The sequence below is a fragment of the Orbicella faveolata genome, unplaced genomic scaffold (assembly GCF_042242905.1).
Source record: "Orbicella faveolata isolate gen_17 unplaced genomic scaffold, um_ofav_v1 contig_3, whole genome shotgun sequence".
NCBI lineage: Eukaryota > Metazoa > Cnidaria > Anthozoa > Scleractinia > Merulinidae > Orbicella > Orbicella faveolata.
The window spans coordinates 8,307,225-8,323,631 of NW_028301558.1; the positions used below are offsets into that span (position 1 = coordinate 8,307,225).

At 37.2% G+C, this 16,407-nt stretch overlaps 1 protein-coding gene and 2 long non-coding RNA genes across 6 annotated transcripts; 1 reads left to right on the forward strand and 2 right to left on the reverse strand.

Annotated features, from left to right (window-relative positions):
* Nucleotides 1–157: 157 nt before the first annotated feature.
* Nucleotides 158–1,452, reverse strand: LOC149106243 (uncharacterized). Its single transcript, XR_016209707.1, has 2 exons — nucleotides 1,331–1,452; nucleotides 158–564 (listed from the first exon to the last, which is right to left on the reverse strand). It is a non-coding gene; the product is annotated as an uncharacterized LOC149106243 (long non-coding RNA).
* Nucleotides 1,453–1,794: 342 nt separating this feature from the next.
* LOC149106244 (uncharacterized) lies at nucleotides 1,795–3,499 on the forward strand. Its single transcript, XR_016209705.1, has 2 exons — nucleotides 1,795–1,935; nucleotides 2,362–3,499. It is a non-coding gene; the product is annotated as an uncharacterized LOC149106244 (long non-coding RNA).
* A 2,419-nt stretch (nucleotides 3,500–5,918) lies between these two features.
* On the reverse strand, nucleotides 5,919–15,614 carry LOC110062028 (hepatocyte nuclear factor 4-gamma-like). Of its 4 annotated transcripts, none has more exons than XM_020768912.2 (6): nucleotides 15,331–15,614; nucleotides 13,773–14,003; nucleotides 10,942–11,070; nucleotides 9,741–10,109; nucleotides 8,825–9,061; nucleotides 5,919–8,564 (listed from the first exon to the last, which is right to left on the reverse strand). In XM_020768912.2, the coding sequence occupies exons 1-6, from the start codon at nucleotides 15,416–15,418 to the stop codon at nucleotides 8,281–8,283; spliced, it is 1,338 nt and encodes a 445-aa protein (XP_020624571.2). In that variant the 5' UTR covers nucleotides 15,419–15,614; the 3' UTR covers nucleotides 5,919–8,280. The 4 variants fall into 4 exon arrangements, with proteins under 4 accessions (XP_020624571.2, XP_020624566.2, XP_020624574.2 ...); XM_020768907.2 differs by having other exon boundaries at nucleotides 10,918–11,070; XM_020768915.2 differs by lacking the exon at nucleotides 15,331–15,614 and adding an exon at nucleotides 14,111–14,353.
* Nucleotides 15,615–16,407: the final 793 nt, after the last annotated feature.

The following is a 16,407-nucleotide window of genomic DNA, read 5'->3' on the forward strand; positions in this document are numbered from 1 at the left end:
TAACTTGGAATTTGTAGGATTTTTTGAGAATAGGTTGGAATTTTTGGGAAAATCTGAGAAAAACTGGGAATTTTGTATCATTTGTAGGCCAGACAAAATTTTGATGATAAATGCCCAGCATTAAAATAACAAATAAAGTCACTGATATCACATCAAACAGGTTTTAAATGAATGGTTTATTACATTGGCTCTCATGAATTTAAACATAAGAATAATCATCCTGTTTCTTTTTCATTACATCAAGAATCAACAGTAAACCTGAAAACAGATATGAAGGTCAAACTTTTACATGTTTGATAAAAAGAGAACTTTTTCAGATAATTTACTTACTTTTTTAGTTTACAAATCCAACAATTTTCCATACACAAGATTTTACCTCAAATTATTGTTATTGTGTGGAACATATCTGGATTTTCATGATTGTAAGGAATCAATGATAAGAACAAAACTGAGACATTCCTTAAAATTAAAAAAAGGCTGAGTTTGGGCAAACTTAGCTGCTGTTCAGTTATTTCTGTTGATTCTGCAGCTAGCCTCTTCATCTTCATCTTTGTTGTATGACACCTAAAACAAAATTTAAAAAAATACATTACACTGCGATATATATGAGGTACTGTAAGACTGAGATCCAAATATTTATGTGCTCACAGTTTAATACATGCAGCTAATTAAGGCCTGACTGTAAGCTGGTTGAAATGTTGAAAGAGAAGACTTGATAATTGTGAAGGTGCTTGTATACTATTGATAAATATGTTACATAAATCTTGAGCTTACAGTAGACTAAATCAAGGTTTTCCTTCTTCTATAAGTGTATCAACAACTCTCGAATTGGAGGATATATATCACGGTTTTTAGCCAAATTTAGACATTAGAAATATTAAAAAAGACACTTAAAACATTAAAGGAACATTTAAATAATAGAGTAAACGCAAAAGAATATACGGATGGACAAAAATTGAAGATCAACACGGATTGCCATACAGTCAGGCTGAAACACATAGGAGACATATCAAACTCATGCAGACTGTGGCTGCCTCGTTGGAGTTTTTGTCAAGAACTTTGACTGGGATCAGCGAGAACTGCTATATTTGTTTCGTTTGAACAAGTGTGGCGAGAGAAACGACTTGTTATTCGCAAATCAAATTGTTTAGGCATGCCCTCTGGGCAACCTAAATTGTTTCAACCTTGCTTTAGCCAGAATTCATTTCATGCCATGACTGAGTGACCCGCTCGTGTATGATTCGTGATGACAAAGTTCATTCAAAAGCTTTTGTCTAACTAAAAGAAGTTACTTTGTATAATATAGGGTTACTTGAATTCGATTACTCACCAAATAGTTTTGTATACAGCTAATCTGCCCTTTGAATTTTTCCCCGTTGCAACATCCACAGTAAGACTTTCTTTTAGCTCCAAATCTTCGCCAAGAATAACATGTTTCTCGTTAATGACACTCACGCTGTTTTCTTCTAGTCACAGGACCACAGCAAAAACCATTTTGATATAATTTTGGAAGTGAAATCTACTAATACGCACGAGTGATCAACCGTTAACGCTGAATTCAAAGATGGGCGCCAAAAGAGAATGACTAGCGCGATCTTTGTCTCGTTCAGTCACGAGGATAGTCACGTGAAAATTTGCGTGCTGTGATTGGTTCAGTTGATCAGTTGAGGAGAGAATGGAAACTGGAGAAGAAGGAGAGAGAGACTGGCAACGAGGTTGCCAGACCAGTCGCTTTCGATGGTAAGTCTGCTTCCCTTTCCACGCTGTTTTGGTGGTCTTTTGAAAGATGGGTCGTGCTTCAAAAGGAAAAAACTACACAAACTTTTTACGAAGAAATTGAGGAAAATGGAACGTACTTTAACTAGTTGATCTGTTCCCGACGGTTGTCAAGATAACAAAGGATCGTGAGGCACTTAAATCAAGTTCACTGCAAAGGTAAGGAATCCAATTTTATAGGGATTTTCTGTTATGATAAGCTATAATTCTAAATAAATCAAACTAAGCAATGCATTGTGTGCTCTTTGAAAACCCCAAAAGCCGAAATTCGCCTAAAAGGTTTCAGATCGACCTGAGAAAACGAGATAAATTCTGCGAAATAAGCTTAAGCTTGTTGTAAGTCCACCAAATCTATTTTGAGAGCCCACGTGTTTCAACACCCAGTCAGCACAATGCAGCAAGTAGAAATTCATTTCCTTTGAATTATTTATAAGGATTAACATTATATGAGATCTATAGTCTTTTCAATACATCAAGATGTAGGTTTTTTTTAATTTGTCATTTATTTATGTCAGTTATTTATTTGTTTCCCACTGACTCATAATCTTTTTTATTCTTTTGATTTTGTTGTGCCATGAATTAAAGTGACCGCAAGGACAAGGAAATACAAGAAACATATTGATGATCCCACTATACCCATACCAAAATCTACAAGATTTGACCACATAAATTGCTTAAAGCAGTCTTCCCAGGGCAGTTGATGTCATCTCCCTCTCTTGCATCACTTTTTCCTGGAGATCATTTCCAGCACCATGAACAGAACACCTCAGAGTTTTCGGCTCGCCTGAGTGAGATGGCTGTTGGCAGAAATGTTGTGGATGACTTTGATGGACTATGGAGTCAACCTTTATGTAAGAATTGAAGCTTCACAGAAGCATTTGATGAAAGTGAGTTGCCTATACACTGTACCTGAAAAGGCTACAGAAATACCAATTGATGTAATACACACAACAGTTCAGATTTGTCCACAGACAGTGATTCAGATAATGATGTTGAAGTTTCTAGTTCTGACTCCTCTGAAGAAATTGAGAACTCTGACACTGACGGCCATTCACTGGACTCCTCTGATGAAAGTGAAACTAATTGTTCACAAGAAAAAAACATTTTCTGCCAAAGAATATGCCTGTATGGCTATTCTGGCCTTAATTTCAAGACATTGTATGACAATGAGAGGCTGCTAAAGATATCCTTGTTTTAATGAAACTACGGGTAATTTGTCCAGAGAATGTCACAGTACAGTTTTACAAATGTACAGCAAGTGTGTGGAAACTGTGAGCTTTTCATTTCTGACATCTGTGAGAGATGTCTTCCTCTTTTTCCTAAAGTCATAAAGGATCAAGTCAAAAATTGTTCAATAGTGGGCTGTGATGGGTATGTGTGTGAATCTACAATTATATTAAATATATACATGCATATGTATACTTTTGGTTTTATCGAAATTGTAAATAATATATATACATTTATGCTGACAGGAATTTTTTGCTCAATCTATTTATCAAATCTGAGAGCATCCATTTTTCTATCACTTAAACTCTGGGTGTTTGATTTAAGGGTCCATACGGGCACATATACACTAACAAATCAGGTTGGATCTAAAAAGCAATGTTATGAGTGCTATAGTTTTATGTCGAGTTGTCAGACTTAAACTGGAATTGCTGTAGTAACATTTGTTTGTAAATAATTACCTTGGAGCTTGACAACAATAAAAAGGTATGGAACTGCAGGGAAATGATCCTGTTGATTTTTACTAATTCACAGAAACTGATTCATGCACTGAGTTCATCTTTAATTTTGACATTTTGGGAAATTTATAGAAATTTCAAATACAATATTTCATGTGTTTTAGCTGTTCCCAAAAATTCCTAGATATTCCAAACACATTTTTTAAAACAGTCTGGGAAATAATAGGAGTTCCTAGGAATTCCCAATAATTCCCAGTCATACTTTTCACTATTCCCAAATATTCCTAGAAATTCCAAGGTCTTGGATTAAATATAATTTGCATGGCTTGGAATAACTTGGAATTCCTAGGAATTCCCAATAATTCCCAGTCATACTTCCACTATTCCCAAATATTCCCAGAAATTCCAAGGTCTTGGATAAAGCATAATTTGCATGTCTTGGAATAACTTGGAATTCCTAAGAATTCCTAGGAATTCCTAGGAATTCCCAGACTACTGGGAATTTATTTCGCAGGGGTAGGCACTGCAAGATCACAAACTTGAGAAGAAGTATTTTGTTTCACACAGTTTCAGTCATAGTGTATCGTTGTGATAGACATTTCACTCAACACTGTCAATATTCATGATAAATCATTAAAGAACAGTGAAATGGTTCATTCAATTGTTTCCTTTGTTATATCTTTCAATAGCACCAAATGTGTGGTTTCTGCTACCTTTTTAATAGCCAATTGGAATTGAGGAATGACCAGTTCTCTATGATTGATTCATAGCACTTCTAAGAATTATTGGTAAATAGTTTTTTTTTGCAAAATTAATGTAAATTAAGCTGTGAAAAATTTATAATAAATTAAAGCAAGTGTATCTACACAGTTTGTACTTTTGTTTCTGATTTGATTTTTTTTAGGCAAGTAGCCCAAGCATATGCTGGCTAAAGGAGGTATGTGCTGGCCTAATAGTTGATGCACGCGAGTCTAGACGAAAAAACCTGGCCAGAGTCATTACATTGATTTCTTGAACAAGACACTTTACTCCCCCAGTGACTCTCTCCACCCAGGTTTAGGAATTGATAAAGTGTTGGGGTAACCCTGAAATGGACTAGAGTCCCATCCACAGGTTGTGGGGAAAAGAAATACTGTGCAAGTTGCTACAGAAACTGTGGTTGGAGCTCTGGTATTTTGAGAGACATTGGCCCAATGCAGATGTTTATTTTTACCTTCATGAGAAGCTTGATCAAGTAAGAAATCATAATAGCTCCAGCTAATGCTCAAACTCAGATCTCTTGATTGTGACCATCCACCCACTTTGCCTAATGAAACCGTACCTTCCATAATTTATTTAAGTGCCTTCAATAATACAGAAATGCTTTAACCAAACAGCCCACTCATACTTCATAGATGGTCTTACTGGGAGGTTACCAACAGTTTATCAACTGACATGCACAGGAATCACTTTTACAAGAATTAGGATCTGTAAATCAACTCCTAATTATAGAGAGGTCATCCCTGTATTAAAAGAGAACATAGTTGGCAGAGGCGACCTCTGCTAACTATGAAGAGAACTGCTAATTAACTCAAGGCCATCAGACAAAGTGCAGCCTGCCACACCCCACAGGGGTATTCAAGGACATACAAGAGCATAAACAAGGATATTCAGTTACAGGAGCCAGTGCTTCTAGTTTGTTTATAAAGTGGACCTTGCCAATTTATGTGTATAGTCAAGGGTTGCAGAAGGGTTTTTCATGGGTATACAAGGGTATACAATGGTTTACAGGGGTATGTAAGGGCATACAAGGGTATGCAGGGGTATACATGGGTATCCAAGGGTTGACATGGGTATACAACGGTATACAAGGGTATTCAAAGGTGGAAATATGGGTATTGATTGGTGTACAAGGGTATTCAAGGGCACTCGGGGCACTCAAGGGTATTCAAGGGTATAGAAATTCCGGAAGGGTTTTCAAGGATGTACAAAGGTCTTCCAAGGGTATATAAGAGTGTTGAAGGGTGTGCAGAGATATTCAAAAGTATACAAAGGCATTCAATACTATTATTAGATGGCTTGAGTTTTTTAGCTGATATAATGCCACGGAGTCAAGGTCCATAAACTCATAAAAAAAAGAACGAGGCCAATATCCAGCCACCTTGACGGAACAAGCTTGGTCAATAAAGGATTTATTATATGGCTTTCGGGGAAATTTTTCTTGCGGGACACGGCGGGTAGTCAGGAGCGGGCAAGATAGCTCCATCTTGCCTGTTTGGGTAGGCCATCACGGCGCAGGATTTGATTCACCTTGTCCGCTCACGGAGCTAGCAATGCAATAAGGTAGCCTAATATAGATTATAATGTCCTTAAAATTGTTGATCACAGAAAGATATGAAACTACTTAGAGTGAGAGGAGGGTCTGTAGGAAGGGAGTTATGGCATGTTTGCTCAACACCAATTAAAGAGACGAGGCCGTGCTAAAAAAGGGGAAATCTGTTTATTTTCCTGTTTAATACTGTCAGATATGTTTGGATATGTAAGATAACCTGCTTAATAAACCTTATGTAGCACAAAAATACCTCTCAATCCTGAATCTAGAAAATAATGTCGCAGAAATAGCGTGTGATGATGAAAATGGCCTGTAGTGTGTTATTTCATGACACAAGATACATGTACATGTCGTCTTTGGCAAGTTAGGAAGTAAATGAAACATTTTAGAATCCAGTAAGCTTTCTTTCTATGGACCAGTGTTTTAGGTGACAGGAAGTCTAGTAGCAATTCATTCAAGATACCCCTAGATTGCACATGTAGATGAGTGCAGTTATTCAATAAACGCCTTAAGGTTATTATTTTTAGGGAATTCTAAATCTAGTTATTTGGTTTTCCTAAGACCAACCAAAGTAATATTTAAGTTGGCAATTCTTTTCTTTTTCCTGGACTGAAACCTCTAGGCAAATTGTTCAAAGTAAGTGTGTAAGTTCGGCAATTAAGTAGTCCTAGAAATAATAAGTTCAAGGTAGACTGAATTGATTTCCTGCACTGACAAGAAAATGTTGTAAACATGAAATGCGAAAAAATGATTAATTCTTACTTGATAACAATTTCCCAAAATAGTGTTTTGGGAGTGTAACAGAACTTCCTGTCTTCATAAGGCTATCAATAAAATAATCAACTCTCCGTAACTACATTGCAGTAGTGAGCAAATTATATTTTAGCCTTGGTAATCTTGGCACTCTGAAGAGAAGTTGCATTCTGGTCAATAGCAAAGAAAGGAAACTTCTTACTTTTTTTTCCTAGTCTGGTGAAAGCTCATACCATTAATTGGTGCTCTATCTCAGTGTGATGCCAGATGCCTTAGTGTGATGCATTCCCACAAGCATCAAAGCTTAAAAAATTACAAACTAACTGACTTGCCCTTTAAATTGGTCTGCTATCATACAGTGCATTCAAAATAAAGTTTAATATTTTTTGACTATGTACAAAGGAGGACAAAAATTCAAAATGCCTCCCATAAAAGGGGCCTATTTCCTATAACACAAAGCATGACTACAGGTTAAGGATCAATAATTGATAATCCTTAGCCAGAAGCTATCTACTTTGAGTTCATTATTAAATGGTGTTTCCTCCTATTAAAACAATTAATTGACTTAAAAATAACTGGTTCTTCATGACAAGATCATCCTGTTACCCAGTTGCACAAATCCTTTGTGGAACCAGCAGAGGAAGTACCAAACAAAAGATCTGCAAAGCTGCACATGACTGTGGAAAAGTGTCAGTAAAAGTTGTTCATATTTGCACTCTTGTTGGTAGAAAATTGCAACTTCCAGCTTCAAGTCAAATCTGGCCTTACACAATGTACAATGCACATATAAAGCTTAAGTGGAACTCCGCCTTATGACCACTCTACTTATGTCACTGTTAAAGGCACTCTTTTTGGCCCAAAGAAAATGCTTAGTCATTTTCTTTTTAACAACTCCTTTGTCTTACCACCCCTAGTTCAATATTTTATGGTCCAAAGGCAGTCATACTGGCGTAGTTCCGATGTATTTAATAAAGCCCCTTTTCAGACTATGAGCTAACTCATTACAAAAATAACCTCTCCAAACCAGAACTTTTAATGGGATCTAAAAATCGTACTACCTCAGCTGTAGTCCATTGCTCCTACTTTATTGTAACAAATTCTAACTGCCTTCTAAAGCCAAACCACTATCATTAGTGAAGTGACTTCTCCATTGGTCAATTTAAATAACTAAATCACACATTGTACAAGATGTGATTTAAATGAGTTAATAATTAATACATGAATCTACTATTTTAAATTCCTTTTTGGAAAATACAGCAGACTCAATTTCCTTGCTTTACCCAGGTTTCTATGATCAGTACATATAGTTTTGCAGGGGGTTGATAAACAGTTGTATGAAGGGGCAGACTTGATAAAGTCTTTACCAGAACAGTTTACCGCTTGCAGAGAAATGTGAAATAAGAACAGCACAGTCTGGTAGTAAACAGTTGTGACCAGCTCCACATGGAAACCCGTATTGTTTAAGTACTGACTGTTTGAAGGTAAATACATTAATCATGATGTTGTGGATTCATGAAGAGATACCTTGCATAACCACAATACATGTTAGACAGGCTTGTACTCATTCGTGGGAGCATCTTTACATGACAACCTGGGAAAGAGCTGCAAAATGAGACCTGCTATCATTAACCTGGTGTCTACAGCATGTGAGACTATTCTCTATTCAGTGCCCTGTGACTTGGTTCTGTTCTAAGTCTAACGACTCAACAACAGCCACACCCTAGCTATGCGCACTCTCTTTATCTATCACAATCACTGTCACGTATCAAATCTCTCTGTCTTTGGTACAACACCTCCAGGAAGAGATGTGGAGGGGCCAGCCACAAATTTTCTGTCATGGACTATAGGTACTGGTTGCATTGGACAGGCCACACTGGGGCCTGGTATATTCACAGGCGATGTCAAACCTGGGTTGAATAACTCGGGATGGGATGAGGGAAGAGTGGTCACTGGGGACTGAGCTGTTGGAGTTGAAGAGGGAGGGGGTGAGGCCAATGGAGGCACAATGCTTGCTGCATCAAGTTGTTCAGCAATATTGGCACCTGTGAAAATGAATAAGAGTGTAAGAATTTATCAACACTGAGTGACAAATCCATCCACTTTTAACATGGTGGAGAACGCTACATGCAGAAGAAACGATGATTCCCATGTTTTGCAAGATGAAAAGTACACTGCTATGGATCACAAATGAAGGAATGGAAACTACATTTCTAACCTCCCATAAAATCACACCCCTCCTAAGCAGTCAATTTTCCTGGTCACAATGTGCCTATTTATTTTCAACTGTGTATGTGAAACCAACCTCCAAGTAGCATTTCCTGAAGAAGGTTGTCAACCTTAACTACACCAAACAGTCTCGCAAACTGCACTTGATCAATCATCTCCTTGGCTATGCTCTGCATTGTTGGAAGCATTAGGAGCAGCTCCCCAAACTTGCCGCGGCTATCATACTGGTCTTTGGCAATGTGATCCTCAAGCATGGTCTGAACTTCAAATCTTAATGATTTGATCTTCGCAGAATCACTCAGTCCCTTTGCATCTAGCGCACAAGAGACATAAAATGCAGCAACAGATTAGAACTGATGATCACAAGATTGACACTTGGTGTGTTTACAGGGAATTTTGTGCAGCAACACAGCTCACCAAAATATTACTGTTATGTAAAGCCAAATTTTAGCAATTGTTTCCTTTGAGATATTTCCGTTGTTTACAATGACGACTTTGAATTCTGTTATTATAGGCTCCACTTTTTTCGTGCCCTTTATTGGAGCTAAACCACTAATGCGTCTGCTGTTTGTGAGTTCACATTGTTTGACATGACTGTATTCTTCACATTTACATTTCATTTAGCACTTGTGCAAGGGGTTGTTTGATTAAAACGTAACAACTCTCAAAAGAAAGAGGTACCTAAGAGTAACCAACAAAAATGACAGAGGGTGGATGGAGGTTGAAGCCCAATAAAACAACGACAAACAAACAAAGAAACCAAAACAATTGAAGGGAAGTGAGCATAACCACTTTGTGCCAAATTAATGCCTTTTTTTCTCTTGCTCAGATATTTCTGTTTCAATCTGCATGAGGCCTTCAATTCATTTGAAAAGCACTGCCCAGTATTTTTCCTGGCTGGGCTTTCATTTTGGAGAAAATCAAACAGAACCTACAGGTCAACATGTTGAACATGGTAAATGCTTCCAGCCCTTTGTCTAACAATAACATACCAGGATTAAAGAACACAATAGCTTTGAGGCAAGCATGTTCAGTATCGTCAACATTCCATTCTTTCATGGGTTCAACCAGCTCGTCAAGGACACGAATCGCTATTCTCCGTACTTCAGTGTCTGCCGCTGTTCTTGGTATCACAAGGTCATTTCCGAGTAACAAAACATCCTTTACATTCATAGAGCGTCGTGCACAACCCAGTATTAAGTGTTCGGAAGCATGTGCCCGTAGTAAGGCCACTTGATCATCCAGTAACAGTTCACAGAAGGCTGGTATGTGTTTTGCCCACTCCACTAACACCAGAAGTTGTTGACGCATTGACTCGCAAATATCGCTATAGTCTGCTTCCTTGTCCAGGCAAATACTTTCTGTTTTTTTGAAATACAGGTGATTGATGTTAGGTCAGTGAGGGAGACCAAAAACTTTGTGACTGGGGGATTTGTATGGGGGCTCTGGAGGGCTCTGGGGATATGCTTCTAATGAGAAGATAAGTACAGACAATTCCTTATCTTATGGACGGAAAACACCTCAACAATTCTCCTCAATATTTATGTGTCTTATATCTTATCTACGTAGACATAGATATCTAGGTAGATAACTAGGGAGAAAGTTTTCAGTTATAACAAGCTAAATTACCAAAATTAGGTCATCAAAAATTCATCATGTGATGGTCTAGTCTCCCCCAAAATACTAACAGGCAATAACTGCAAGCACCAAAATTTCATAATACGCCTACAAATGTCACTAGTGAAGTTTCAAATGCAAAAATGAAACTCACACCTAATACATACAGTATTCTCGTAATTGATAAACCAAGGCTGTGGTCTAAGAAAAATTACAAGGGGTCCAAAGGTTCCCAACCATGAAATCCTGGGTGCCCTGCACTTAAGTTCATACATGTATGAAAAAGTAAGTTTTTCCAGTGGCCTAAAGGTAAAAGTTAGTAGCCTGTGGCACTGTCCTCTCAACCAAAGACATCAACAATTCTAAATAAAAAGAGTTTTACATTAATTAATCAAATTTTATGGACCAAGCCAGAGGTTATCTATATGATTGATGCTGCACAAGATATGCACAGGCAGCCAATCAAGTTGGTCAAGTCATATCACACCAGACAGAATGTATTAAAGATTATTTGGATGTGTATTTGATGCTTTACAAGTTTTTTATCATTACCTAAGACATATCCAAGTAAACTACCTGGAGGTGAAGTTGCAGGTCGGGACAAAATCTCAGCTGATAATAACACACCAGTTGTGAGGCCATGTCTGTTTTCTGGGTCCTCTCCACGAGGCCTTTTTGATATGGTATCCCTCTCATTTTGAACAGCTGCAAAGAGAGGTGACACTGTGAAATAGCATTACTTATCTTGTTTTGTAAACATAATGGTTCAGGAACAAAATTCATGTTCAGGAATATCTATTATACAAAAAAGGAACTGATACTTTTTTTATCTGAGGATTACAGAACCCTTGCTTCTCAAATCATTAATAATTCATCAAGTTTAAACAAAGTAAATCATGGCTGTGACTGTTTGAATATCTGATTGCAATTAGCAGAGATTTTTACTTATAACTTTATTTCTCCATTTTCTCCTTAGTTTCAGTGTTGATTGAGGAGATATATTGAACAATCGAGACACTGTTGCCTTGCAATCCCAAACACGTTGAAAATTCATTGATACTTTGCTGTGCATTGTACTTTCAAATCTCTTCTTGTTGTTTGGAAATGTGATGATGCACCGTCGGTGGTGTTTTGTACATTACATAATCATCACAGATAACAGCAGAAAAAAGGTTTTGAAGCAGATGATGTCTCTTTTTCCTGACTTGTGCTTAGCAAAATATCAAATACAATTGATTGCAATTATTTTGTAGAGGGTAAAGAAACATATACCTGAGCAGAAAGGAAGAGCTAATACAACATTCAAACCCAGAGACAAATTATAGTTTGAGAATTTCTCTCAGCTTTCAAAGGCAAAAGATACATGTATCTCAAACATGTTTTACAACAGGAATGCAAAAATATGATTGACCTGCATGATGATATATATTAAATAATCATGCACATTATATTTTCCATGGAAAGTGCATTCTGCAGATATGCAATAATAATTAAGCAAACAAGAAATTAGATGTAAATTCTAATCTTTCGAGCACAAAACAAGATTTTAATCTTTGACTGCTTGTTGGTTGTTTTAATCATAGTTTGCAAAGGGGAATGGTTATGAAGCCCGGCAAACATCAAAGGAACAAAAAAGATGACAAGATTTATGTTGGAAGGTCCATGACCATGCACAATCTTTTGTTTTGCACTCATACACTTTACATAAATTACGTAATCGACATGTTTCTCTTGGTTAGTTCCTCGGTCAGTAGTGAACAACTATTGTGTTTTGTGCAAGGTCAAGGCCAAAAATGAGAACAAAAACATAAATCAAAGAACTCTGCAGGTTTCATAAACATTCCTCTCTGTTAGCCATGTTTTAATTAAGCTTTATTCAACTTCTTGTTCAAATCAGTTAACACATTTTAAATTACTTTTGAAAATTGTTTCTAAATTTAATTATTAACATATTTTTACTTTTCTAGTATTATACTTCATCACAGGATGTCATCTTGTGTGGGTCATGAGTTAAGTCAAGTGATATACACCGTCTTTAGGACTCCAAAATCATGTTAGTATAATATTTCAACAATTTTGTCGCTTATGTAACCTTCAATAAAGATTTTTTCCCATTTCATGAATAGTTAGTACTTTAAAAACGATTTTAGCCCTAAGGAGATATTTTAATAATAAGATAAATTTTTAGTTCTAGTGTGATTATCGTTTCATAGTGTCCTTACTTAGTGGGAAAGCGCAGTTAAGTTTGACACTTTGTTAATTTATTATCGTGAAGATAATTCTTACTGTCTGTTTTTGTTTATTATAGCCCCAGTGGGGCTGACTCTAAAGAATGTTCTTATGGCATCATAAAATTAAGGTGAAAGAACCATCCTTCCTAACAGTTCCTAAAAGGTCTGTTTTTGCAACTTGCTGTTACTGATCAACCCACGAACCCTTCTCTCTGCTCTTTCATCCAATTCTTTATTATAATTCACATCATGTAAATGCCGCTAGACACGCCAACTTCGTTACCATACTGAAAGGTGGAAGGAGTGGTAAAACATGCTCATAATTTGTTTCTGATACCAAAATTCACCTCTACACTTTCAAGGGCTTCTTGTGTCAAATTCGCCTGTAAAACCTATCCTGTATTAACAAGGATTAAGCATAACACCTATTTTCCAGTCTCCACTCCTTGATTATATGGTATCAAATGAAAAGAAACCCATGATCCCTTGGTACACATTATATTTTTGCAAAATGTTATTTCTGGCTAAGTGAGTTTATTTTCAATATTATTGAAGGCTACTTCAAAGATTGTTTTTCTTTCTTTGTAGCAGATCCCTGAAGAGTAGCAATAAAGGAATGCACAAGCTCGGCCTTTCACAAAATCCGAAATGGTTTACTCCAATCACAACTTGATTACATAACTAATTATCTTCAGTTTACACAACTTTCTATCTCCAAAGAGACAATCTAACGCTTTGAGAAAATTCTTAATCTGAAGCCCTTTGTCCGCCACGTTCATTCAGGGATTATTTTATCGTTTATATGTATGCTTAACTCTTACTGATTTGCATTTTCACAACAAACCCCCAAACACGCGAACGTTGATTTAAGAAATTATTAAGCTGACTGTGTTACCAGTTCAAACAGACATGAACTGCTGGAAAAGAAACTGGGTTAAAAACTACAAACTTTGATGACGATTTGGATCAGACTTTGAACATAAAGTAAATGCTTTCTTTAAGACTCTAACAACCCCAAATCGAGTACGTGTATGCGAAAAAAAATGAACTTTCTGTTGAATCTCAAAGCAATAAACTTGAGCTTATATCAAGTGCAGTCTACGAAGGCCAACGATGGCCAAATCCCACGCAGGCACAAATATTAAATGATGAAGCTACCGCTTACGTTTTTCTCACCTTCTTTCTTCATGCCGGCCCGAAAACATTTTCGTAACCGACAGTAGCGGCATTGATTCCGCTTATCCTTGTTGATCACACAAGCTCTTTGAAAACGACAAGCGTAAACATGATTTTTCCTCACGCTCCGTCGAAAGAACCCCTTACAACCGTCACAACTCGACGCTCCATAATGCTTGCCCGTGGCCTTGTCGCCACAAATCAAGCAAGCTCCGTCTTCACCATCGTCGCCTGCACAAAAAGAACGAAGTAGAACACGGTTACACAGATCACCTGGACAAAATAACATGTGCGTGATGTTACCAACACAATTGCAAGCGATCAGAGTTGTTTATTACCACTTTTACTGGAGCTCTCGGCCTGCTTCACACCATTAACTAGCTTGTCGGTCATTGACGGCAACAGGAATGGACTTTAATCCCTAGAGAACACTGTGTTCCGAAACGGAACCCTCTACGCTATATTTATAGCGGGCGAAGTTGTACTTTGAACTCGAGGAGTCCCCAATTGAGCTTGGAAAAAATATGGCTGCTCATGGCTGCCACGCATCACAATGCACCAAGGGTTGCAACGATATAATGGAGGGTGGTACTTATCAAGTCATGTGACCCCGTACCCCAAGGCACGAGATATTGGTGCACGATATCGAAATACTGCTCGTTCTTCGAGAACTTTGAAAACTAAATACTTTGTTTTGATTCGTGACCAAACCGAATGAAATATTACGCTTTTTAAACGGAATATTTAAAAAAACTTACTTTTTTTGCTCTTAACCACTGTGCGCACCATGGCCATTTTTTGTTGGTCATGGGGGGGCTTGATTTAAATTTGGGAAAACCTCATCCTTAGAAAAACGTAAATAAAGGTCATTCGAGGTCTCAGATTAAGAAACGTAATGGCTAAACAATGAGGCTAAAATGGGTGAATCTATGCCTGTAGAAATCCTTTATCTTAGATTGGTTCCCAGTCCTTAAGACACCACTCCCTGCCTTAATTTAGACAATTCAAACGCCTAAAAATTTCGTCAGCGTTTATTTTCGTTTTAATTTAGTTTTGCGTCACGAGGTTTACCATAGATCATTCTGACTTCGGTCGTTTAAGGTCATCTTAACTGAAGATGCGATATTTTGCTTTATATTGTCTGACATACTTCGCGTCGCTACTCGAAGCTAAAGAATATATCTGTGATGAAATCAAAACACATTGCACGCGCCCGATCTCTAAAACATCAATCACACAAATTGGTCTAATTACTGATCAAGAAGTTAGCCATAAAAAATTTAGCCTACAAGTCAGAGAGGTAGCTTCTTGTTCATCTTTCGACATACATGGTAACCATTGTCTTCTATTTGATGTTGTGAAATGCAATGCATGTACCTACTATTGTCAGGTAAATTAACAGTTTTTTTCATGACAAAGTTCACCCGAAGTAATTTTCATATAATGGAACTTTCTTCGTGTGAACTTTGTCACGTTCCAATTCCAAGTGCCTTCACTTACTTCAGAGTTTCACAGCAAAACGCATTAGCTCCTAAGCTTCTCTAAGCCTTTTACTTACCTTTTCGAAATCCTTTGCACGTCCGACCTTTTCCATCGTGAACCTCACGAACGAAACACAACAATTTTTCACCTGATGCCACCGCCATAGCAAAAAAACCAGTTCAAAACACTGCGTGGCACTTTTGATACCTTTTCTTCAGTAAAAGATTTCCTGAATTATTTCCTTTTGTTCCTATCATCTAACACGGCTGCCACGCCTTTGTCATTTGAATGTCTCGAGATTGATGGCAAAGTGAACCACACGATACGGTGAAGAGCTGACTTGTGCAAGCAATGTTGCCGTGCACGCGAGTTTATTTAGTTTCTGGATGGAATTCCCGTTCACAATGCTCACGTGAAACTCCGTGCAATTGACTTTCACGTGCTTGTGAAATATAATACGCACGACTTCGACAAACACAACTTTCCATAAATATTATACAAAATCGTCTAAATATATTTCCGGAAATTTAAAAGAAAAACAAAACGTTTCTAAACATAATACTAAAAATATTTTCTAAATATCCAGAAAAACCCTCTAAACATCTCCTATTTTTGTTTTAAACATAAACCGATTTTGAATCACTAAGGCCAAAATCTTCAAACTTTTCTTCCAGTGGTAGGAGTTGAGAAAGAAGACGATTCAGACACTTCCATGCCACCGAACATCCGCCATTTGGAAAATTGATACTTAAGCGCTTTCAATGATACGAAATGTATTTTTTCTAGTGGGAATTTGCTTAACTGTATTGTTTCTGGCGTAGAACTGTGTATTGTTTCAAGAAAGTAGCGAGGAAAACACAGTGCCGAGCCTAAAAAAAGCTTTGAAGATTTCTAAATATCCCTAAATTTTCTAAATATCCTACTATTTTTTAAATATCTCGGAAGCTTCTAAATGTCCCTAAAAGATCCAGATATTTGCAGAAAGGCCCTTTACTAGTCTGTACAAATTGGTAAATAACTTTTAATTGATACTGATTCGGACAAAAGGAAACTAAAATAACGGCCGGTTTGCAAAGTCGTGTCTTCGCATTTTCGGCTTATGGGGTTAATTGAATGGCGGAGGGTCCTTCTTATTGAATACAACACTTGTATT

Coding starts and splice junctions, on each gene's coding strand:
- LOC110062028 (XM_020768907.2), bottom strand. CDS start 15,418: ATGGCGGTGGCATCAGGTGAAAAATTGTTGTGTTTCGTTCGTGAGGTT. Junction 14,004..15,330: donor GTGCAAAGGATTTCGAAAAG/GTAAGTAAAAGG, acceptor CTTTTTGTGCAG/GCGACGATGGTGAAGACGGA. Junction 11,071..13,772: donor GGCCGGCATGAAGAAAGAAG/GTGAGAAAAACG, acceptor CTCTCTTTGCAG/CTGTTCAAAATGAGAGGGAT.